The sequence below is a fragment of the Ambystoma mexicanum genome, chromosome 2p (genome assembly GCF_040938575.1).
Source record: "Ambystoma mexicanum isolate Mex_15411 chromosome 2p, UKY_AmexF1_1, whole genome shotgun sequence".
NCBI lineage: Eukaryota > Metazoa > Chordata > Amphibia > Caudata > Ambystomatidae > Ambystoma > Ambystoma mexicanum.
In genome coordinates, this window is record NC_090923.1 from 1418326254 (window position 1) to 1418350411 (window position 24158).

Here is a 24158-nt window from a genome sequence, read left to right on the forward strand (position 1 = left end):
CCCGGGTTTCTTGATTGGGGTGCTCCTACTTGTCCATATGGCATATTTTGGTGAGAGCACCCCGGCTCTGTTTGTCGAGGTTCCAGAGGTGTTCTGCTCATTCATTGTTCCATAGGGTCTTCCGGGTACTGGTAATGATGCTTATGTTATAAAATATCCACTTTAGTGTTGCATGTACTTTTGTCTGATTTATTCCTGCAGACCTTTTGGCATGAGTATGGGCTGGCTGTTGGTCGAGACTGGCCTGTATGCTTGTATTTGGTTTGGGCTTGAAGGGTGTTGTGAATGTTTGTCAGTTTCGGTCTGATGCAAAGCCAGGTTTTGGGTGATTTTCTCAAGACAGATGTTCTTTTTCTGTGTGTCAACGCTGAATTAATTCATGGAACCTGAGCAAGGGTTGACTAATGACAACTTCAGATCTTTATGCATCACCCCTGACGTTAAAGCACCATTGATGATCAATAAAGTCTCCATCACAATTGCGGGATGGGAGGCTGATCATTTAAACATTAATGGGGCACGAATGACTCCCGGAGGTCCCGGCATCTGGCTATTGCTCTACAGAGTTTACAATTGTTTCAGATAGAGTACAGTATCATGATCTAATTTAGGATTAATCATCCTGAAACTCCTGCTTTAGCTGGTCAAGTGCAATAGCTTGAACCTAATTCAGAAATGGCAAATTCTTTATGCTTTTGTTGTTAAAGTAAGTACCTTTAACAATGACAAGAGATTGAGATGGCTGGACCTTGTTTTCATTTGCAGTCAGCATCCTGAATTCATCTATAATTTTATTTGTAAACAAAATATTATGAACGAAAATGGTTTGCCTCTAGTACATCCTCTGACAAACTAGCCTGCCGTCTGCTCCAAAGGCAATACTGACCCTACCTCCATTCCAGGAAATGGGCCCACATCCAAGCCTGCATCTCTGGGGCCACAAACAACACACCAAACTTTTCAAAATCTGCAAGGAACTTTCAATCCTACTTCTGTCTTCACTTCTCCTCTTCCTTCCCAGGCCCTCTGCACAGACTTGGCCACCCATTTTACTATCAAAACTCAGGACAGCCTATCCTCTCTCTCTCTCTCTCTCTCTCTTCTCCCCCCATAATGCCTCCCCCTCTACCCAGGCCTCCCTCTATCCTTCAACCCTACTCTCCTCCTTCTCTCCCTTTGAACTGGATGAGATCACTAGGACAGTCTGCTCTAGGAAAGTCTCATCCAAACAGGTGCTCGCCTGTTCCTCTAGAACTAGAAAGGACAATATTGCCTCTCTTGCTTCTTCCTTGGCTGAGTTCTGTAACCACTCTTTTGCCACTGGCTCCTTTCCTTCTCCCCTCAAGCACTCTATTGTGCTCCCCCTCCTAAAAAAAGCCATCTGCGGACCCTTCCTGCCCGGCTACTAGTCCTTTCTTGGGCAAACTCTTGGAGAAGTTGGTCATCTCTCAACTAATCCACCACATTGAATCTATTGGCTGTCTCCGTGAACCACCAGTCTGGCTTTAGAGCAGCCAGAGGCACAGAAATGGCCCACCTGAGCACCTGTGATGATTTGCTCTCAAACCTCGATTCCAACTCTCCTTCCATTCTCATCCTCCACGATCTGTGCTCCACCTTTGACACAGTCAGTCATTCCATCCTCATAAATCGGCTTCATGGCACCTTTGGCATCACAGAGCGGGAACTGGATTGGCTGACCTCCTTCCTTTCAAATAGGCCCTCCGAAGTGCAACTGTGCCCGTTTCTCTCCGCTATCTCATTCTCCACCTGCGGCATCCCTCAGGGCTCTATACTCTCGCCATGGCTCTTCAACATTTTCCTTGCCCTTCTTGCCCACCTTATTGTACTTTCTCGCCTCATTTTCAATGCTATGCTAACGACACACAGCTCTCCTTTATGCTTCCCTCCTCCTGCTCTCCTCCTCTCCCTCCTCTCTCATTCCTGACTCCCTGACTGCTATCCAGGCATGGTGCACTTCTAATGATCTCTGCCTTAATGCCATTAAGACCAAGATCCTTTTAATTGGGACTCCTGCCCTGTCCTTTCCTCCTACCCTCTGGCCGCCCTCCTTGAGCCTCCTCACCCTCATGTGAGGCAAAAACTTGGACGCCATCTTCGACTCCTCTCTCTCCTTCAGACCCCACATTGCTGACCTTGTGAAGAAATCACACTTTCAGCTTCACCTCCCCAGAGGCATTCTCCCTTTCATCACCTTCCCCCAGAAACTCAATGTCTCCAGCACTCTGGTTCTCTCCAGGTTGGATAACTGTAACAGCCTCCTCCTTAATCTGCCTCTTTCCTCCCTTCTCAAGACTTTCCTTTTCTACTCCTCCATCCCCCTACACCTCCCCTGCTATGTCCACCTGTCTCTATGTCTGGTTGCCTGGATCCCTCATGGGCCTTAACGGGGCCCTCCTTTGACCAGTCCCCCCCTAACCCCTTACCAGCACTTGCCCTCGAGTACCGTTCCCAGACTAGCATACTGAGTCTGGTTTGACCCCACCTTGTACTATTTTATCCCCCTTCCATCTTCCCTGTGCACCTGCCCTCTTGAGGCCTTCCCCGCACTTGTCCAGCCCCTTGCCCCTTCCCCGCAGACTTCTTCATCCTAACCCCCTTCTGCACTTAGTTATTGCACTTGCACAATCCGAATGTCACATGGCCTAGTAGGACCATTTACTGTTATTTTCTCCCCTGCCCCCACCCCCTCTTTTTATTTTGTGGTGCCTGGAAACACTTTTAAATGTATAGAAACTATACAAATGCTCAATAAAAATAAAAATAAATACAAATTTAAAACAGTATTTTTTAGGGGATTTATCTGTCATTTTTTATTGGATTTTAAAGTCATTGTTTCAAATGGTCTCAGATAATGATGAGTAAAAATAATTGTATGTATCGGGCCACCGTTTCTCTGTAAGGAGGACTAGTCCAGTAATAATCCACAGAGTTAACCTGCAATAGGCTCCTGGTGGTGTGTGGCTTCCATTACAGGGACAGGAGATCAAACTAGTGCATGAACCAATTCCTTTCTTGATTGGTTCCTCCATTGAGGTTTGGGGAAAAACTGAAAAGGGGTTTCAGGAGTAGCACACAATGCAGGGTAGGGTTGGAAGAACAAAAGTGCAACTAATCAGATAAAGTGTCAGAAAGGATGTCAATATGAAAAGGGATCCATCCACTGGTGGAGCATCAATAATCTGACCTTCCTTGTTAGTCTTGGGAGGATAGCTCAGCGGAAAGTGCTCGCCTTGGAAGCAAGACAACACAGAGCCGCACAGGTTTGATACCCGGGTCCACCCTAAGAAACCTCTACGCTTTAAGCGCGTTATAAATAACCTATCATATCAGTAGGCCTGGCAGTAATTTTGCATGAAGTGTACATTTTCAGGACATCAGATTAGAGGCCATATATGAGAAAGTTTGGGATTATTTTGGCACTGGCTTAGATCTCCTAAATTAAACTGCCTGTCAAAGTTTGCGGAAAAGATTGGAGAGTGGTCTGCAAAATTGTGTGTGAATGCACCGCCTGCTGTAGGCGGTCGGAGCCCCAGTAGTAAGAATGCTTTGCGTGAGGTGGGAGCCTGTGCATTGTGTGTGAGGAATTCCACATCGAGCAAGGTCCAGTGCAGCTATTGCACAAACAGTCACATGTCAGGCATACGTTGACATACGATTGAACTCACTCCAGCCGGATCGGCCATATCAAGGGCCTGAGAGTGGACTGACTCTGTACACGCGTCCAGGAGTGAGTCCTGACAACACATGGAGTACATTTGTTGATACGACTCACTGCTGAACATGTAGTACAACAGTCACTATATGTGATTTGTAACCATTGTATATGAGATTACACTACTCACTTGTATTGATTTAAATAGGTTAACCACAACTCTGGTATAACAAATTATCCTAATATAAATGTTTTTTCCAACTCTTTTGGGTAGTTTTTGACTTTGCCTGAAACCCTAAAACAGAGGCATCGCTAGGGTGGGTCTCGGGGGGGAGGGGTCTATAGCCCTGGGTCTTTTGGCTGTAGCCCCGGATAGAAGCTCAGGAGCTACAATCAAAACTCTAGCTAGCCCCGACTACCGGCAGTGCCAACATTAGCGTAGGCCCGGATCCTTCCCAGACTTAACAACACCCCATATTTTAGGGCCTAAAATATTTACACTGCGAAACACCTTTTGAATTATCATAAAATCAAAGCATCGGTGGTCTCATGGAAACTTCCAGAATCCTTAACAAGTGGCCTTGTCCTCAGCCGCACTCACATCGATTGCTCCTACAGAACTTCAAGATATTTGTTAATCAGACTTTATCTACACACATGTGTGCAGGCAATCCTCTTTGATTTCTCTACAAGCTTCACCAGGTTGTCAGGCGTGTTCCAAAGTTCCCAATGGTTCATCCACCTGGTTCGGCGTAATGAGCCGTAGCGCCAGCAATCATGGCAGCTGATCTGCTGGCACCTGCAAGGGCTTATCCTTTTTCTTTCGTCTTCCAGATCTTTGATGCCAATGAAGACAGTAACACGCCCGCGAGAAGGGACCTTCGGCGCCCATTACTCACCCGTTACCTGCGTATCCTGCCCGTGGCTCATCACCGGAGAATGCACCTGAGGGCGGAGGTGCTTGGCTGCCTCATGGGTGAGTCTCTGTGTGCCATACCCCCTGATTTTGCCAAGCTTCATGAAAAAGGGAATGTGATCACTGAGGTGGAGAATGTGGTTTTATAGTGTATTCTAAATACAGTCAGAAACAGTTGGCATGCGGGTGGCGACTCTCAAACATGTGAGTTAAGGGCCACAGAAGGGATATGCTATAAAAAGGATTGGTGATTTGGGGCCTGTTGGCCGTTCCTAGTTCTAATCTCCTAACTCAAATGGACAGGCAGAGGGGGAGGCTCTTTTGGAGTGCCGCAACCATGGTGCAGAGCTCTCACCTGTTGTGAGCGTCCGCCAGGGAAGAAACCTTCCTAGACGTGATGCATTCTCTTGGTCTGGGCCTTTTCTCTGGCTCTGTTTTCTTGGTTATCTTCTGATATTTTGTCCTCTAAGTAGTTCAGGTTTTCTTTTGAATGGAAGATGAATTTTTAAAAGTCTACATATCACACAAACCTTCTGTTGCCCTCTCTGCCCCCGAAATAGAGCAGAAGCAGATGCGGTGAAGTTCTGCTCTCAAAGGTTCTCGCAGAGAGATACTTTTGGACATTATTAGCTGGGCGGATTCTTTTTACAACTTTTCCCTTTACTATTCTTTTTAGAATGACTTTTTACCAGACGTGGTGGTTCATTGACCTCTTCATCGTTATATGTTTACGGCATCAATGGCGCGAATTGATGCAGATATTTACAAATGCTGCATGTGGTATTTTATTGGACATTTTTGTGTAATCTTTTTTTACCGTCATTTTGTGAATTCAAATGGATTATGCACAATAGCAGATCATATCCCTGTTGCACAATTTTCAACAAAGCATGGAACTTTAATATTCCCTTCTCTGCATTCAATTGCAAAGGGGTGTGGTCCATTTGGGAATAGGCATGCCGAGATGTATTTTCCGATAACAAAAGGGAAGCGCATAGGCATCATTTCACTACATCAAAAAACTCCTAAAAGCCTCAGCAGACTTTTTAAGTCGTACCACCAGCTGTTGGTTGGCGTGAAACGTTTGAGTCAAATATATGTGTTATAAAGTGACTTCCAGGTTTCTTGGGATTACTTATACGTTTATTACAAGTGCTTAAGTCACAGTTACATGAAGTTATATACTTAAGTGGACAGGACATAACACTGGCTCCCATCACCCAGGCTGGGGAGCTCTAACTGGGTGGGTGTGGAATCCTTGGGTAAACATTCCGACATTCACAAGGCAACACTCCACATGACATCACCAGCTTTCACATGCAGAGACAAGCACATCACAACACATCTCCTTCCTTTACTGATAAACATTACAAACACACTCAGGCACGATATAACACATCTCCTTCCTTTACTGATTCACACTGCACCCACACAGATACATCAAATAGACACAACAATTCTCCCTTCTTCTCAAACGTCGACACGCACGGACAAGCACACCACAGCATATTCCCCTCCTTTCCACATCCATCACCAGCATGGGGAATATCAATTCTGAGGGACACTCTCCCTACTTCTGTACGCCAATAACCCTACACACCCACCCTCACCTTCAAGCATCTGGGGTGATATCTGCAATCGCACTGGTGTATACGCTACCTCCAAATACTCTAGCAGAGGTGCTACATGCTACCTCAAAATACTCTTGCGGAGGCACTACCTCCAATCACACTGGCGGAAGTGCTACCTCCAATTACTCAGGTGGAGGCGCTACCTCCAAGTTTTCTGGCAGAGGCACCACCTCCAAATACTCTGGCAGGGCGCTACCAAATGACACAAGCGGAAGTGCTACCTACACATACTCTGGTGGGGCCCTATCCCCAATTACACAGACGGGGCCATCCTCGTCGCCAATGTTATAAATTGACTTCCAGGCTTTTTGGGATTACTTATATGTTTATTAAAAGTACTTAAGTCACAGTTACATGAAGTTATATACATAAGTGGACAGGACATAACACTGGCTCCCATCACCCAGGCTGGGGAGCTGTAACTGGGTGGGTGTGGAATCCTTGGGTAAACATTCCGACATTCACAAGGCAACACTCCACATGACATCACCAGCTTTCACATGCAGAGACAAGCACATCACAACACAATGTAAGCACAACTGCCTGCGGTCTACATGTAACCGGTACCAAGCGCCCGGAGGCCTGAGAGTTTGTGCGCACTATATAAATGTAATAAATAAATAAATAAATACATATGAGGCAGGATTTACTGCCTAGAGTATTCCAATGGCTAATGCATGGTAGGCCATAATGTAGAGGCCAGTAACAATAGGTGGCATTTAAATGACCACTTGTTTTTACTGTGAGCACTCCACCCTGAATGACCTCATAAGAAGTGCTCATAGGAGAAGCAGCCAGATGTCTTTAAAAGCCTTCACAGAGATCAGATTTGGCTGAATGTTTGTCCTTTTTGCATAGACTTGAATAATAGCCTGGCAGTCAAGGGGTTAAGTCTGACGGAAAGACACCTTTTAATGGTGATGGGTCTGGGAGAGAGATGTAAATGAAGAGACATTTCCCAGACTGTCTCGCAAACACTAGGGAGCTCAGAGGAGTCGCGCCCTGAGTTGATATATTTTCAACCTTTAAGAAAGTGAATTGATGAAGGATGTTTGAAGTGTCCATTGTTAGGGGGAATTCTCCAGAATGGCTAATTTCCATTACCTACTGAGTCCCTCAGCAGCTTTGCTGGATTTCTGGGATTTATTTTTTTCACCTGGTAAGAGTGTGAGCCTTTTTTCACACTCTTACATGTGTTTTGCTGTGTGTGTTTAACATTTTCTTGTGTTCATAGACTGTGGAGGCATCATCTTTTTACTGTGTGTTACACAGCACCTTCAGTGCAGTGACACAGGGTTTTCTTTTTCAGAATTCCCAACTCCAACTCCATTTTCTGGGACTGACTACTGTCTCCCAGAAACATGTAAAGTTGCCATTGACTTTATTAGTCTTTTTAATCTCACAGACCCAGTACAAACTATTTTACATAGAGTTCTGGAAAGGGTTAATATTTATCCCTTTTTGTCTGTTTCTCATGGAACATTGTTTCGTTCCCTTTTCATTAAGATTTGGCTGGTGGCAGTGCTAACTACCCTATTTTTACTACCGCGATTATCTTAAATAGCCCTGGTAGTTTTAGGCTATCTTAGTAGTCTCGAACTTAAACCTGCTGGTCCATATAGATTTTTTATTGGCTGGGTTTATTCACCATTTCTTTTTGTAAAAGTCTTTCTCGTGTTCTTCTCTGCGCGCCAAACCAAGTTTGATTACATTGTTCGTCGACCTTTGGCGGGCTTCGGCACAGAAGCCCTGCTTAGGCACCTGAATGTCTGAGGGGGACAGGATGTGAGGGAGGAGTTTGAGACTCCTTGCACAAGGTCTCCTTGGAGACCCATATTACACTCTGGTATGATTGGCTGTGGTGACTCTCCTGGCGGGAAAGCCACCCTGCTGTGTGATTGACAGCCAGGCTGTATGAATGGGGGGAAACTGCATAAGAAGAAGGTCTCTGGGGCTGGAAAGGCAGAGTCAACACTGGAATGAGCGAACCGAAGAGAAGCTGGAAGCAGAGGACCCTTACCACGACTGAACCTTCCTGTGAAGCCCTGCTGCAGGTCCGAATAATAATAATAATAATTTTGCATTTATATAGCACTACGAACCCTCAGTTATCTGAGCACTGCTTATTATTACCCACGGTGTGTGGTGCTCATTTTATCGACCTCGGAAGGATGAGTTTGGCCCTGCCGGGATTCGAACCTGCGTTAGCCAGCTCTGCACAGATATCAAAGCTAGCGCTCTACTCACTGTGCCACTTGACCGGCTAAATCTCTAAACTTCGTTGACAGGGAAGATCTGCAAGGAATCTTCTCCCCATGAGCTGGTGGGACCAACCAGTTTGCCAAACTGCAAGCCAGGCCTCCCTCCTCGGGTCGAATTTGCTGTACAGATCTACAGTGAACCGAATAGCCAGGAGGAACGGACCCTGCTTGGGTTTTAAGGAGCGCACCTTTTATTCGTCGTTTTCAGTGCCTTAAGTGGCACTACAAATCGAGCCGGGGCTCATCGAGGGGGCGTGGCCTAACAACGGGGGTCTTGATGGCCCATTAGGCCACGCCCCCTTGACGAGCCCCGGCTCAATGGGCTACTGGCACCCCTGCCAGGCAGCCTTTTGTAGAGATTAGCACCCTCTCCCCTATTGGGGAGAGGGTGCTGATCTCTGCATTTATTTTGTTTAGCCTTGCCTGGCAGGGGACAGCGCCTCGCCTATTCAGCCTTAATGGTGGTGCTGCCCCTCGCCAGCTGGGGAGGGGCAGCGTCACCATTGAGGCTGAGGCCACTGCCAGCAGAGGCCTTTTTCCTAAATACTGAAACTCCCGCGAATCCGCGGGAGCTTCAGTATTTAGAAAGCGGGCCTCTGCTTCCAGTGGCCTCACGTTTTCTCCATAATGGTGGCGCCGGCCCACGTGCATCACTTGTTTAAAGGGATGCCTCGCAGGTGCGGCGCCACCATTATGGCTGAAAGGCATTTTTTTCTGAAGCCTGAAGCTCTCGCACACGAGCGAGAGCTTCAAGCTGTAGAAAAAAATGCCTTTTTTGTGTTGTGGCCGGGGCTGCCAGGGGAGATTAGTGGGCCCCGGCAGGGCCCCGCCTCAAAACGAAATTTCGGAGCCTGCCGGGGCCCAGCCCCGGCAGGCCCCGGCCCACTTAAAGTCCTGGTCGTTTTGCTACGCTGCTGGTTTCTTCCCTGAGCAGTGCAGTACCCTCCAGTCTTCCTCCTTCGTGTCAGTCCGACAGTCGCTTCAGGAACAGCGAGCTTGCTTGATCTGCCAAGAACGTCTGCCTCAGCTACAGCATTCTTCTGCTTTTAAGGTACTGTGCTAACCCGGTTGTTTGTTTCGACCAGCCGCGGTGAAAGTGTGTGAAATCTTTCGCCAAACCGAGGGCTTGTCCTTCTCTAGTCTTTAAAGTAACTTTTCGTCCAACCAACTTCGTTCTGAACTCTTGGAAAAGACTTAACCGCAAACTACTCTGAACTGTATGATCTTCTGCAAAGACTTTGGTCCATTGACTTTGGGTCAGGTCCCCTTTAATTTGATTTCCTCACTGTATTTCCTTTTTCTAGATTGCCCTGCTTACTTACTTGCGCTGCTCAATTTCTGTCTAACTTTGTCTTTCCTTCCCTTTTGAATTACTGGAGTGCCATTTTGCTCACACTTCATTTTGAGCCTAACTTGTCCAGAATCTATTGGGTGTGGTGTGGTGTATTAAGATTGTGATTTTTCAATTGCTTGATAATACTGAAATGTTTAATAAATGGTTTGTAAATAAATGTATATTCTTTTACTCAAAAACTTAGAGTCACTGTTTGTTTGAATCATAGCAATTGCTGCCCTTTGTGTAACTATTGATACTGCTCACTCTACTCTTGAGATAGGTCTGGCTGCTCAGCCATCGGTACCGCTTTACTGTGTAGTACAGGCTTGTACCAAAGGTGAATTTGTACTGTCAGTTGTAGTCTTAATTGTGTGTGGTGTTCCCAAAGGGTACTGCATATAATTCTGCCTAACATCCATTTTAACCTTCCTGGAGGAAAGTGGATCCTTTGTGAATCCAGAGGTCTTTTAATGCCATAGGGAGTGCCAACCCATAAGGAGCACTGTGCCGAAACACAGTCTTTCCAAACAAAGTAACCATGGGTCCAAGAGTGACTCAGTGCTGGGCATGGTGTGATAGAAATACAAGGGAAAGGAAGATTTCAGGGCTCTTCAAAAGGGTTTCACGGCCACTTGTGCCTCCATTTCGCTTCCAGTCCTTCCCTCCCAAAGTAATTTTTGCACCCCCCTACATGCGGTAAGGCTGTAGGATAACTCAATCCTTCGTTCCTGCGGCTGTGATGCCAGCCTGGTCACAGTACAGAGTAGCATTGTAATTGGTTATTTATAACACGCTTAATACCCAGACGCTCCTAAGCGTGGATCCGGGGATTGAACCTGTGTTGCTCCGCGTTGCCCTACTTCCAAGACGAGCACGTTGCCCCTGAGCTATCCTACCGAGAAGTTGGCTTGTGATTGGAAGATGCTGTAACCCTGTTGGGGACGATTCAAGTAAGACCAGGAGGCAGGAACAGTTTACACAGGTTGAGATAATCTAATGGAGAGAAGGAAGACATGTGAGACAGACCAGCCATCAAATGTGGGGGGTCATACAGCAGTGAGTAAGGGGTACGTGGGGACTGTAAGTGACTGCAAGATAATGCCACATGAGGACGTACCCACCCCAAAGTAAAGCTACTGCCATGTTTCGTCTGACATTATCATGCAGCTAATATGTGGCTTCTCTGTTCTTTGAAGGCACTATTCCTTCGGTGAGCACGCACCCCTCTGCGGTGACTGCGGGAGGGACTCTGTTTCCACGAACAGCCAATGAGAGCAGCGAAGCCAAGTCTGTGGATAAAACGGTCACCCTGATATACCCAACAACCCCAGGCAAGGAAGGAGGGGGAGGTGAGTCATCTCTCTGCGCCTCTATGGCCTTTTGTACTGCCAGGCCAGGTAGATCAACATATTAAACTGGTCTGCCTCGTCTATTAACTTCATTGAGGCCAGTGCTCCTAAACGTCGGCAAGGCGGGGCAGGGTCACGTGGGGCATGCCTGAACCTTCATCAGGTGCACAGAATTCTGAGTGGCATCTGAAAATGTTAGGGATTGTCCACAAGCCACGGGTAAAGTTTTCGGCTGGTCTTACCTCATGTTAAAGTCCGCAAGTCTCTGCATTTGTTTATTTTAGTCCTCATTCTAGTAATATGGTGTGAGGGTGGATTTCATGTTATATTGACTTATTCTTCCTTTCTCAATAATTGCTTGTCATAGGTTTTTTTGTTTGTGCATTGTTTGTATTTTTCACCAGTATTTTATTTTTTTGTTTTATAAATATATTTTTTTTATATTTGTAAGGTTTTATTATGTCTTTTCCATTGTTTTTTATCTCCCTGCTTTTAAGTTTGGACTTTGAGGTTGCAAAAGCTCCACGTAGAAGCCAAAACTATTGCATTAGAGTGCAGATAGGGCGAAATGGCATATGAGGAGCGACCCACAGCTTGTAGGTGTTGTTTGTTTATTTACCCAACCATTGACAGCCCATAGCCATGCTAATTCATATGGAAAATCCCCACCCAGTTCCTGCCCCTCCCCACCCAAACCAGCTCCTCATGGGAACTTTGAGCTCCCTTTAATCACGCCTTTCCATCAAACCTTCCGCTCCAGGTGCCTGCCAGTGTTTTCTCAAAGTAGTCTTGTGCGAGTTAATGTGGGTCATTGTACTTTTGCCGGTATCCCGCCGGTAAGTCTAGCAGGATACTGGCAAACTGACCTACTGTTTCCGTGGCCTAATATTCCAGTTTACCAGGATATTCCAGGTGGCAGAAAGGCTGGTAAATCACCTTTCCATGGAGTTCCATAGGACTGCAGGGGAATGCCGGTATAAACGGCACCGGTCTTACCTGTGCTGGTATTAACGGCTGTTTTTTGCTGGTGGGGGCCTGATTTACCTCCAGCTCCAGCTGTTGGCTGAAGTTAAAGCAGTGCCCCCACCGGCAAACTTGCACCTACAATTACTGGCAGTTACTGCCACTTTTATCAACACTTTTCCCACACCGCAAAAGTTATAATGCCACCCCTCCCCCCATGGCTTAATTGGAGCTGTAAACATGCTACTGTTGTACTAAACATGTCTTAACCAGGTCTGCTTATAAGCACTATTTGTATCCTTCACTGAAGGCCTTTTAAAAACAAGTATTGGCTAAGACAACAGTTCTGGCTGGTGTATAAGTATTAGGCATTTGCCAGGCACTGCTGTTAGATGCCCAGGTCCATGTTGCTGCTGCTACATTTAATGTCCAGTTAATACAACCACAGAGGTGCATGGTAACTGCCTTTTCCATGCCTACACAAAAGCCCAAACTGTTATGATATGATATGATAGTTATGATAGTTTATTTATATAGCGCCTATACACAATGCGTTTCAAAGCGCTTCAAGGCAAGGGAGGGAACAAGGGAAAATACAATGACATTCTTACAGGCCATGAACAGTAAGGATGTGAAATGAACTATCGTACTCAGCTTGACAACATTTCAGATAGTGCAAGTGGTAAGCTATAGATAAGGAAGGGAGGGGGAGAGTGGGATGGAAATGGAAACAGACAGGCGACTACCGCACTAGGCCTGATGACATTTCTGGTAGAGCCGCAGAGAAACAAAAGGTGAGGGAGAGGGGTGCAGAAATGAGGGGAGGAACAAAACAAGCGACTATCGTACTATGCCTGATGACATTTCAGATAGTGCCGGAGGGAGGGGGACAAGTAAGGGGAGGGGAGAGGAGACAGATAAGGTTGCTATCATACTAGGTCCAGGGACAATTCTGATAGAGTAAGTGCATAGCAGACAGTAAGGGGAGGAGATAGGAAAAGGGAGAAGGGAAAGGAGGAGAGACCAGAGAGTAAGCAGTCAAAAAGAGTGGATAAGCAAGAGGGGAGAGCGAATGCAATTGCAGAAGTCCGTAGTAACACATAATGTTGCAAGCCAGGATACAAGATGAAGATGGGAACAGCATGATTCAGGGCCACCACGAGGAAGGGTGTCGCACCGTGAATCAATGAAGGGCATAAAAGTCAAATCCAGCATTGGCCACAAGACGGGGATGGTGAAACCAGAATGTATCAGCAAAGAAAAGGAGGCCGGAGAGCTCCTTAAGTAGGGAAAAAGAGCAGCAACCAGGAAGGCACCAGCTGGGCGGGGCTTAGGCCAGGTGACCAAGATCCACTTGCACCTGCTCCCCATCTGCAAAGGAAAAGAGGCTGGTGAATGGGAGGATAGTAAAAGCCTTAGTTGATTCTGGCAGTAAACAAACAGCCATAAGAGCCGATTTGGTTGCTTCAGCAGATCTAAAACATGCAACCATGTTTAGAGTCACCTGTGTACATGGAGATAACAAAATCTATCCCTGAGTACCGGTGTACATTAACAACAGGGGAAACTCCCAACTAATATCAACAGCCATTATCCCTGGACTTCCGGAAGAGACTTTCCAGAATTCTCCGGCCTTCTTCAAGAGCCTCCTTCCTCATCCAGAGCATTTATGCCACAAGATCAATGGCAGTCTGATTTATATTCCCAGACTTCCCTGGTGTGGGAATGGATGGAAACAGAGCCTCATAACGACATTAGCTACGTCAAATCTCCTCAATCCCAGTTCATGGGCTTCTCATAGTGAACTAAGGTTAACATCCAGACCCTACCAGCACAGCCAGAGAGAAATGATGTGGATATGCCAGAGTCCCTGGATGGAGTTTCCTCTTGTTCTCTCCAGAGTCCTCAGACTAGAGAACTTCACAGAGGAAGAAACCTATCCACCTCACATAGGGTAAGGGTATGTGAGAAACCAAAGGGTATCTCACTCACTAGTCCTCAGGGACTTGTCCTCCGGTGGCCAGGACACAGCCTTTGCTTTTAGATCCAGCTCCTGGCGGTGGACCCGTGTGGGACGTTCACCTGGGTGAGGGGTCTTTGAGAAGTGGGGGTGAGATAGCCGATGGTGAGATACGGTATTCTCCCCTTTTTTGTTCATCTACCACACCCTGTTTTTTAGGATTTCCCAAAGTCCCAACCCCCCCCCTCTTTTTACACAAACACTGGGCCAAGGAAGAGGGTGACTGAGAGTAACCAGACTAATTCTCTCACATCGTACTGGACATGTCCCGTTAATCGGGTCAGGCAAAGTCAGGCTCTTTACCCGAAGTGCATACACCTGATAACAATTAGCTCTCCTCACATGAATAAAAGGCAACACCTAAGACACACTCTGAGCAAGGCTGAACACGAGAGCGGGCAGAACTTCCAGGACAACGGCACACCTACTGGAGAAGAGCAACAGATCAAGGAATGAGAGCAGCAGGCCAAAAACAACCCAAGGCTTTGCTAGGTTATTGACTCCAACACGCCACAAAACATGCGTGGAGAAGGCCAGATCTCACAAGTGAAAATTGCATTGTGTTTCAAGGACACCATCAACCCTTGCGGGTAAACGGCAGAGTTGGGGAGGTGAGGTCAAGCCTGTGGTACTAAACTTGACTTGAAAATTGGAAAACGAGAAAGAAGTGCACAAAGCCGGTGAATTGGCAAGCAACCTGAGAGACGGGTGTGTGTTAAAGTGAATGAAGTAGCAACATCATATCACAAGTGAAGGCTGCACATGTGTGGATGAAACGCAGAGAAAGGCAGACCCGTGAATGAAGTTTAAAGTGAAATACAACTGCAAGATAAGCAGTACTAAGTAACAGAGTGGTCTGCTGAAAGGAAGTAGCCCATTCGAAAGTCTCAGTGAAAGGTGCATTGTTTGAAGCTAGAGGGCGAACCAACAGCAAGATTGAAAGTAAATTGTGATTGTTGAATCGTAGTGGTCCTGCAGTGGTCTGTAAAGAAAACTACATTTATTCAAAAGACTTAGACATCCAAAAGTGGTCAGAGCCCGATTGAGAGAGACCCGATGTATATTAATTGTAATTGGTTATTTATAACGCGCTTAATATCCAGAGGTTTCTAAGCACAGACCTGGAGATCGAACCTGTGTTGCTCTGAGTCATCTTGCTTCCAAAGCGAGCACATTGCCCCTGAGCTATCCTCCCAGATATTTAAGCTTGGAGAAGGGAGCCCCCATTGCAACTTTGTGTGAACTTTATCGTGAGAGGTCTGGCCCGGCAGAGGGGGACCTACAAGAACTGTGTGGTGAAAGGTCTGAGCCTGGCAGAGGTGGGCCTTTGTGAACATTGTCATTGAAACATTATTTGTGAAAGCCAGAGAAAGGAACTTCAAACGTGGAAGGCCAGGTGGGCCTCGATCCACGGTTGTGCACTATGAACTGTGTTGGAAGCTGAGCCAGAGTGTGTCATCCTGCCTACAAGGGTCACCTTACCTCGTGAGGCCTAACCTAGGGAGGAGAGCTGGTTCAGCCACATTATCATTTGAACACTAACTTTTCCTTTTGCATACATTTTCTTCTTTTTACACTTTTTTGTACAAGAGATAGGGCAGGCATTCGATTTTGTTAGTATAGGCCATTTTTATTTGACATACTCCACTAAGACTGTTTTTATCATTTGATTGTCAAGACTACTCCCATTTTAGTTATAGGGCAGACTAGGAGTTTCTCCAACCTCAAGATCATCAATAAAGGTTTTACTAATTGTTTCCATTGTGTCAGTGTCAATGCTTCCCTAAACAACAAATCCCAAAATGAAATATGCAACTTCCATTCAAATTTTCTTTCACGACTGGGAAATTACACCAACAAAATAAAGCATTTGCCAAGAGAACATTTTTTATGATTACATTGCCAGCTAAATTTAAAAGGTACGCACCTTTTAGGATGAAAAATCTTTAACAAAAGACATTGGGGCTAATTCATGGAATTATTTGTGCCGAAAAACAGAGATTTGTGCGCCATTCTGCCCGCAAATCCCTGTTTAACAAATGGGGATTTGCGGGCAGAATGGCGCACAAATCCCTGTTTTTCAGCGCAAAAATTCCATGAATCAGGATGATCCTTTTTTCGGCTAATGTCAATACACCACATTGTAGCAGTCCCCGCTGTGCTATTTCTATGGTGTTGTGGCAGAGTGTCATGTATCCCCATAGCGCAAGCTGGGCTCGGTTCCTAGCCATGGACAAATAAGCAAATGTGTTTTTTTTTTTACACTTCCTTACAAATACAGGGGGGGCGGCAACACCCTGTCGAATAAGTGGGCGGACACCATCCACCTACTTGGTCCCGCGACTCGAGCCATTCAATTAGGTCTTTTGTTAAGGAGCTGTGTTCACCGGCCCATAACGAGGCCCAAGTTTACATTGGCTTTACATATATTGTATGTGTAAAATACATGATAGCTGTTTCCAAATGCAAGGAATACACAGGTGTAGACAGCGGAATCATTAACAATCTTCTTAAGGAGCAGTTCTCTATATTTTGAAGGCAATCAGCCCTTGCATCCCCAATATCTCGCACCAACACTGTGGCATCCTACAAGTGCATGCCCTGTGGTCTGCACAAGGCGAAGTGTGCCACATAAATGTTCCACAGCTGAAGGACATCATGTTCAGCAAGGAAGTTTCTTCAGTTCTACAAGGAAAACACAGCAGTAGTGTTTCAATTGAAAATGTTGGCAGCACCCAATCTCGCTCTTTGTTCCGCGTGGCAGTCCAACTCCGGCACTGGGCATTTGGAGGCAGCATGATGTAGGCAAATCCTCCACTTTAAGGTAAGAACTTGGTGTGAATACCACACTGGCATCACTTCTCGGGAGGATAGCTCAAGGGCAATGTGCTTGCCTTGGAAGCAAGACGATGCGGAGTAACACAGGTTCGATCCCCGGGTCCGCGCTTAGAAACCTCTGGGTATTAAGCGTGTTATAAATAATCAATTAAAATAGTTCTCACAGTGCTTTGGAATTCATAAATAGGGATTGACACCACCCTTCCACCACTCATAATCGGGTGGGAAATACACGGGACAGAGTGGCCGTAACGGTGGACATGCTTCGCTGTAATTCTGTGGATTTACTGTTGAATTACCACCAAACTTGTAATAAGGCCCAGTGCCATGGCTCTTATGTTCGGCCAGCACTGCCATCAAGATGGATCTTTGTAAACCCTGCTATATCTCATGGCCACTGCAACCTACATAAGCAGGGGTGACAATGTCACCACCTTGCTCAATTATGACATGGAGCGCCACTATGATGGGGTGATTCACCTTTATACCCCTGGAAAATAACCCCAACCCCCTTCTGCAATCTGTATTTGGTTCTTGATTCCCTTGTGAGGGGGTCTTTCAAGCCTAATACTCTGTGTGACCTTGACCCGCTCTGCTGGGAGACTGCTTTCCTATGTTCACTTTCTGGCAAGAGGGTGAGTGAGTTGCAGGTTCTCACCTGTAGAGAGCCTTATGCAGTTTTCTTACTGACACTTCCTACCTTCCTTACTTCTTAAATCGCTGTCTGATTTTCATCACAACCAGGACATTTAATTACTGTTTTTTTTATCTGAGGCCACATGACTTATCAGCAAAAGATGCTGTGTCCAATTTGAATGTGGCTAGGCTTTTGAGATTTTTTAAACAGAATAGGTGCATTTTGCACGCCAGGTAGAGTTTCACCTAGATACAAAGCAGCACAGTCCTCCACTGGCAGGTGGATTGGTTATTGCCTTCAAGGGCATACACTTCCTGTTCCTGAGGGACTACATGCCCTTTCCACAAGATCTCAGGCAGCATGGGTAGCTTTCCAAAGACATGCACACATCACTGAGATCTGAAGGGCGGTCACATGGGCTCCGCCCATGTCTCTGTAAGCACTAGTCCCTAGTTGTCTCCGCCGGATGGGATGCTTTGTTTTCCAGAAGGTACTGTCTACTCTTTTTACTTGAGACTAATGTGTTGTCACCTCCATCCCAGTGAATGATTTCTCTGTGCTCTGGCCCAACAATTTTGGAAGGCGGGAGAGCATCTGCTTGTAAGAATGATAAAAAAAAGGGCCTTCATTGTAATACAAGAACTCTTAGTCCCCAGCGCTCTCTCCTTCACAAGTCACGCACAGACATGGAATCGGCCAAGAAGACAGAGATTAAAAGACTGAATGGGAGATTTGGCCGAATTTCGGCCGTTCGAAAATACTCAACGGCAGAAAACCTCGACCAAATCCCCCATTTGGTGGCGGAGGCTTCGGGGGTGTCTTCGGTCTTTTCTCCCTTGAACATTTCCATCTCAGGCTTTCAACCCCGATCCCCTGCTTCCATCATGTGCTTATGCCGGCGTCAGTGCCATTATGTTATTGCCACTTGAAGGGAGGTGGGGGCTCCACATTCTAGCTTCTAATGCTGCAGCATCTTTAGTGCAGTGTTTCGGATCGGACTGGTCCAGGAAGAGGCTTTCCAAACGTTATGAGCGAGTGTGAGCTACAGACTAAGAGAACCCGAATCGCCATGAAGGCCACTTTTTATGAAGACCTTCATCAGGCATCTACCGCCCAGCAGTCGCGGTGGAGGCATATACAGCAACAACATTCAGAACTCCTAGGATAGATGTGAGACATTGAATTGTTAGAGAAAAGGCAGAACAAGCTAGATTTGGCAATGTTATGGCAGGCAGGCACATGCACTACATAGATGGGCTGCTTTAAGGCTTGTGGACCCTCTCTGACTTGAACCTACGCATACCAGGCATATGTAAATAGGTCTATCATATACCTACTCCTTTGGGTATCCATTGCCCATCTCACTGGTACATCAGGTGCTTTTGGAGTGGACCAATGTTTATGATAATAATAATGTTAATGGCGTATGCAAAGAGTGAGGGGTGCTTCTGGAGGTCCATTGACAAGAAATGTATATTCTGCTTCATCCCATAGGGGTTATATTATTGCCTAATGAACAACTTCCAGAAATCTGTTTTCTCTTTGTCTTTATCTTGTCTAAAGCATAGAAGTAGAAGATGTACTATCCAATTATGCATTTAAGCAGACACAGAGGCCCCAACATGTTAGGCATTTAGAGTGCCAAGCATGCCCTTTTCAGTTCCCTATCCGACAGGAATCTATATCATCACTGCGTCGCCCATAACCGCAGACGAAAATGTTGACGCCAATTACGGTACGGCTCACTTTTCCGTCCACAATACTCCAACCTCCACCCCAGTTACTTTTACCGTGGCACACATCTGTGCGCGTTTCTGAATCCCTCTGCGACGTCAGTTTCTCCCACTTACGTGGGGCAGTGCTGACGCCGCAGGGTCCTTTTTACAATTATGTTTTTCTTTTTCCTGTTTCCCGCTTACCGCAATGGTAAGCAGGGGGATACCACAGCAAACCCCAACTCCCATTATTGAAACCACACAGAGCGGGGGCACCCCCGCAGCCCCCGCTCCACTTGGGTGCAGTAATGGAAGTCGGCATACTCTAAAATGCCGACACATAAAAGCACAGTCAGCATTTTAGAGTCAGTTTTTGTATGTTTCCTCCTGCAGTTTTTCTTTCTTTACCCTCACCCATCAAATTTGTAGCCATTTGTAGCCGTTGTCCCAAGTTGACCTGCATTTTGTAACTATTGCTTGATTTTCTTTTATCCTGTAGAAAACGAGCGTTGGTCAAAACCTCTGCTCGGGACAACACCTGCAGAGAGACCGCCACTTGGCCCCGCTACAAGGACCTCAGTGGAGACTGGAGAACCTGGACTCGGTCCGGCATCAAAACCCACAGGGACCCCAGGAATTGCAACTGCAAAGCCTGGGCGGGGAGCATCCACAGGAACCACAGCAGGAGTTCCGGGAGAACCAGGAGTGCAAGAGGAGTCTGGTGTCAGTGGGAGGCCGGGGGTGCGGATCCCAGAGAAGCCTGATGAGCGAGGCGAGCCGGGAGTTACTGCCGGCCACGGTGATGGCTCCTCTGGGAGCCCAGGTCTTGCTGGATTGTCTCCAGGGTCTTCCTTAGGAATCAGAACAACAACTCCCTCAACCGTCACTAGGATGTTGGGAGGCACCACTCCGCGAATGGCTCGCATCACATCTGCCTTCGGGGCAACGACTAGCAGCGGCGATGCAAGGCATCCTGTTACGGGAGCCCCTGGAATTTACACCGGCAGCTACCCATCAGGCATACCCGGACTTGCCACACCGCCCACTGGTAAGAAGGCATTATCCATTCATCCCAACACAGTAGTGCAGTTAATTCAGTGCACACATTGTTAATGGCTTAACACCACAACTACGTTGTTCCTTTTGCGATCTGCTGACACCATGAGGGTTGATTTTAATACTGACTGGTAATATTTGCCTGCCTCTACTTCTCCAGACTCTATTTTTGGTCTGCTAGATTCCTCTGAATGTTGGCAACATGCAGATTACTCAGACCTTCTCCAGAGGCACCACATATGAGCCACCCATCCTCCTTTACTGCACTGTGTCGGGAGGATAGCTCAGGGGCAACGCGCTCGCCTTGGAAGCAACACGACACAGAGCAACGCAGGTTTGACCCCGGGTCCGCGCTTAGAAACCTATGGGTAATAAGCGTCTTATAAGTAACCCATCATATCATATCATATCATATCACAAGGGTCAGCACAGGCGTGGGTCCACCTGTTGGTTCCATTGATGAGCTGACATCAGTTCCAAGATTACCCCACAAAAAAGGAATGGCTCTACTAATTGGTCCATGGTAATCCCTTGATAAACTTACAAGTAAGCCATGCAATATAACCAACAAAGAGCACGAAAGAAGAAAGAACACATGGTTTGTGAACGCATCTCATTGACACTAGGCCAGCCTGGGAGGGACGGACCAATCACTGTATGGAAGCAGCTCTGAGTGGTTGCTAGGGGAGGTGGCAACAAGGGAACTCTTTTGTCCTCCAAGCTGTATCCCTCTCCTGGGACTTTTTCAAGAATGTTCCATGTCTTCATGTTCTGCTGTGTAGAAAGCTGCAGAATGACTGAAGTGCATGAGACATTTGAATTGGGCATTTATCATCCCCAAAATTAGATAATATAACACATTACAAGTATTGTTTGCGTTGTTTATATGGGTTTTGTGCAATGGGAGCCCAGAGGCCTGCAGGTCAGAGGTTTGATTTTTTAGTCACCTTTCCCTTCTTCTGAAGTTTATGAAATTAGTATCATTGTGATGGTTAATAATAAGAACTATTCTTAATAAATAACAACTATTCGCACCCGGCATGGGAGTGCCAACCAATCATCATCCTAGAATGGCATGCGGAATCCCCCCACAATCCTCTATTCCAAGACAGCTGATTGCACGTGGGTTCTAGTGTGGTATCTCCTGCTCCCTTCCCTCATCCCTCCATCCCCCATTCCTCCCTCCCTCGCTTGCCTTTCCTGATTGCCCTGTCTCATTCTCGCCAGCCACACTGTCCTCCATCTCCCGCGAAAGCCGATGGACTGCGAGATGGGACTTGCACCCAAGTCTTGCTCGCTTTTCCACGGTGGCCATCTTAGAATGGTTTAGGTTCACTTTAATGAATGAGTAGCGCACCGTGTGTGCCCATTCTTCAAAGGGAACATCTCTTTTAGTATATAGCGCTATGCCCTCACTGGTGCGCATGTACTTTGCTCTGCCGTACCTTGGCTCAGGGCAGCAGGCCATTACCAGCAAGACCACCCAGAACATAGGGCTTAACGCTTTAGGTATAGTCATTATGATTGTTTGATACTAACCCTATGGTGTTAATGGATTGGCAGTTGTGATTTTTGTTCACTCATCGCTGCTATCAATGACTATGGTGTCTTGAATAGTACTGCCATCCTTGCACTGCTGAGGCCATTTCCCCTCTGTTTAAGGCAGATCTTCCTATACCCTTCAGTATGAGAATGTATTCTCAATATTCAGAGTGAAGTGCATTCATCTCATGAAGTTCTGGCATGCCACGCTATTTCCACATTTCTGTTTTTGTGGATTTCTTTTCCAGATTAATCTCTCGTTCGACCTTAGTTCATTAGATTTTGGGCATTGGAAGAAGAGGCCTGCACAAACTGCCTGTCTTTTTCTGCTTCTCCTGCTATTTAATCCCAGCTGAGGGAGCGATTGTTCCCAAGAGGTACGTCTACCACGTGACGTGCAGCTCTCAGCAAGATGTCCCCCCCTTGCCACCTTTTCCCAGGTTCTCTGTTTCAGCCCACTGTCCCACTGAGATTAACGAGGGCTCTCTGAAATTGGCCTGCGTCAAGGGGATTCGACCTGTGGTTCTCCAGATGTTTTGGACTACAGCTCCCATGATCCTTCACCACTGTCTATCCTGGCTAGAGTTGATGGGAGTTGCCGTGCAAAACATCTGGAGAGCCAGAGGTTGCAGGCCCCTGGTAAGTTATTATACAAACATGTTCACATAATTGCTCTTAGTTTTGCAGAAGGCAGAGTGCATTTTGGGTGATTAATATGTTAAGGGATTTTTGTGGGGTGTACCAAGCATTGGTAATCGGAATGGGATGAAATCCACTTTTGCACAAACCTCAAGAAAAATGAATGTATTTCTGTCTTGTATGAGGTGAAGTAACCATTTTAGGTTTAACCACGAGCATTTAGTAAGGCTAGTTTTCTCCCATGAAAACTGAAATGTGTTTCTATGTTTGCTGCAGGGATAAGCACCACCGCCTGGACAAGCCTGCCCCTATTACCTGGCACAGTCTGCAGCCAGGGCCAGTTCGCGTGCCAGGTTTTTGGCTGTGTTGATGCCGCCTTTGTCTGTGATGGCCAGGAGGACTGCATCGATGGATCGGATGAGCAGCACTGCGGTAGGTCAGAGGGCCTAAATTGCCCCCAACCATCCTTAGTAGTAACCTAGAAGGCCTTTGGTCAAGCCCAATAATGTTGGACCTGGTCGCTGGTGGTTTGCCTAGTGTTTGTACTTGCAGAAGAAAATGGTCCTATTGGGTTTTTGGTTGAGGCTGATGCCTGTGAAAGGTGTATATGCTTCTGGGTAGTCAGATGCATGTCAGGCTTGGCTGAGCTATGCACCAGAGTCCGGGAACACTTAGCAAGCCACATAGTTTCCCCCCTTACCAGTCTGCGTGTGTTTGAGAGACATTGGAGTAGCAGATGTGCTTTGAGATCTCTGTGGGTAAATTGAGATATTTTCCTGCAAAATAAAATGTCTGCGACCTGCTAAACAAGGTAGCCAACTCTGACACAGATGAGCGCCACATGTGAGGTGTGCATGAATAACATGACTACAACCTTTAGGGTTCCTGTCTTGTCACCAATGACACTCTGTTAAGTGTACAGCCATCCTTTTTCTTGGATCGCAAATTGTCCTTATAGTTTCCAGATGTATTTGTTTGCCTTGCCCTCTACTTCAATTAAGGAATTCATCTTTTATAACACGCTTAATACCGGAGACCAGACTCTAAGCATGGGACAAGGATTCAAACCTGTGTTGCTCTACGTTGTCCCTAAGCTCTCCCCCCAACCTTTCAAAAAGACCGTGATATGTCTGCCTTTCTGCTTGCCAACACATATTGTGAGTTTGTGACAATCGATTATGAAGCCTAATAATGACTTCTCACTCCTGTTCTCGCAGGAAGTACGCCTTCCATTGTGGTCCATACTGCAACTCTCTCTCCATGGATTGGTTCCACCCTCAGCCCAAGCAGCTGCTCCACCAAGCAGTTTCGCTGTGGTACGGGGGAGTGCCTGCCCTACTATAAGAAATGCGACCTGCAACAGGACTGCCAGGATGGGTCAGATGAGGCCAACTGTGGTAGGTGCACCCAGAGATTTCTTACCGATGGAGGGAATCTAGCATTTTAGGAGAAGTGAGATGTTGGGAAATATGTAAATGTACAAATATTAACTCTTTACACCCTGCTGGCCTTTCAGATGCCGCTTAGACACGTGACTGAATCTCTGGTAGACCTACTAATCGTACTGAGTTACTGGGCA

At 46.6% G+C, this 24158-nt stretch overlaps 1 protein-coding gene across 1 annotated transcript in view; it reads left to right on the forward strand.

The window, feature by feature from the left end:
• The window catches only part of LOC138567897 (SCO-spondin-like), a 1036222-nt gene that overhangs the window by 462057 nt on the left and 550007 nt on the right, over positions 1–24158 (forward strand). The window contains exons 49-53 of the mRNA XM_069646396.1: positions 4511–4652; positions 11017–11169; positions 19842–20390; positions 22856–23011; positions 23797–23976. Of these exons, the coding sequence (XP_069502497.1) occupies positions 4511–4652; positions 11017–11169; positions 19842–20390; positions 22856–23011; positions 23797–23976 (1180 nt within the window). The remainder of the gene's footprint in view (positions 1–4510; positions 4653–11016; positions 11170–19841; positions 20391–22855; positions 23012–23796; positions 23977–24158) is intronic.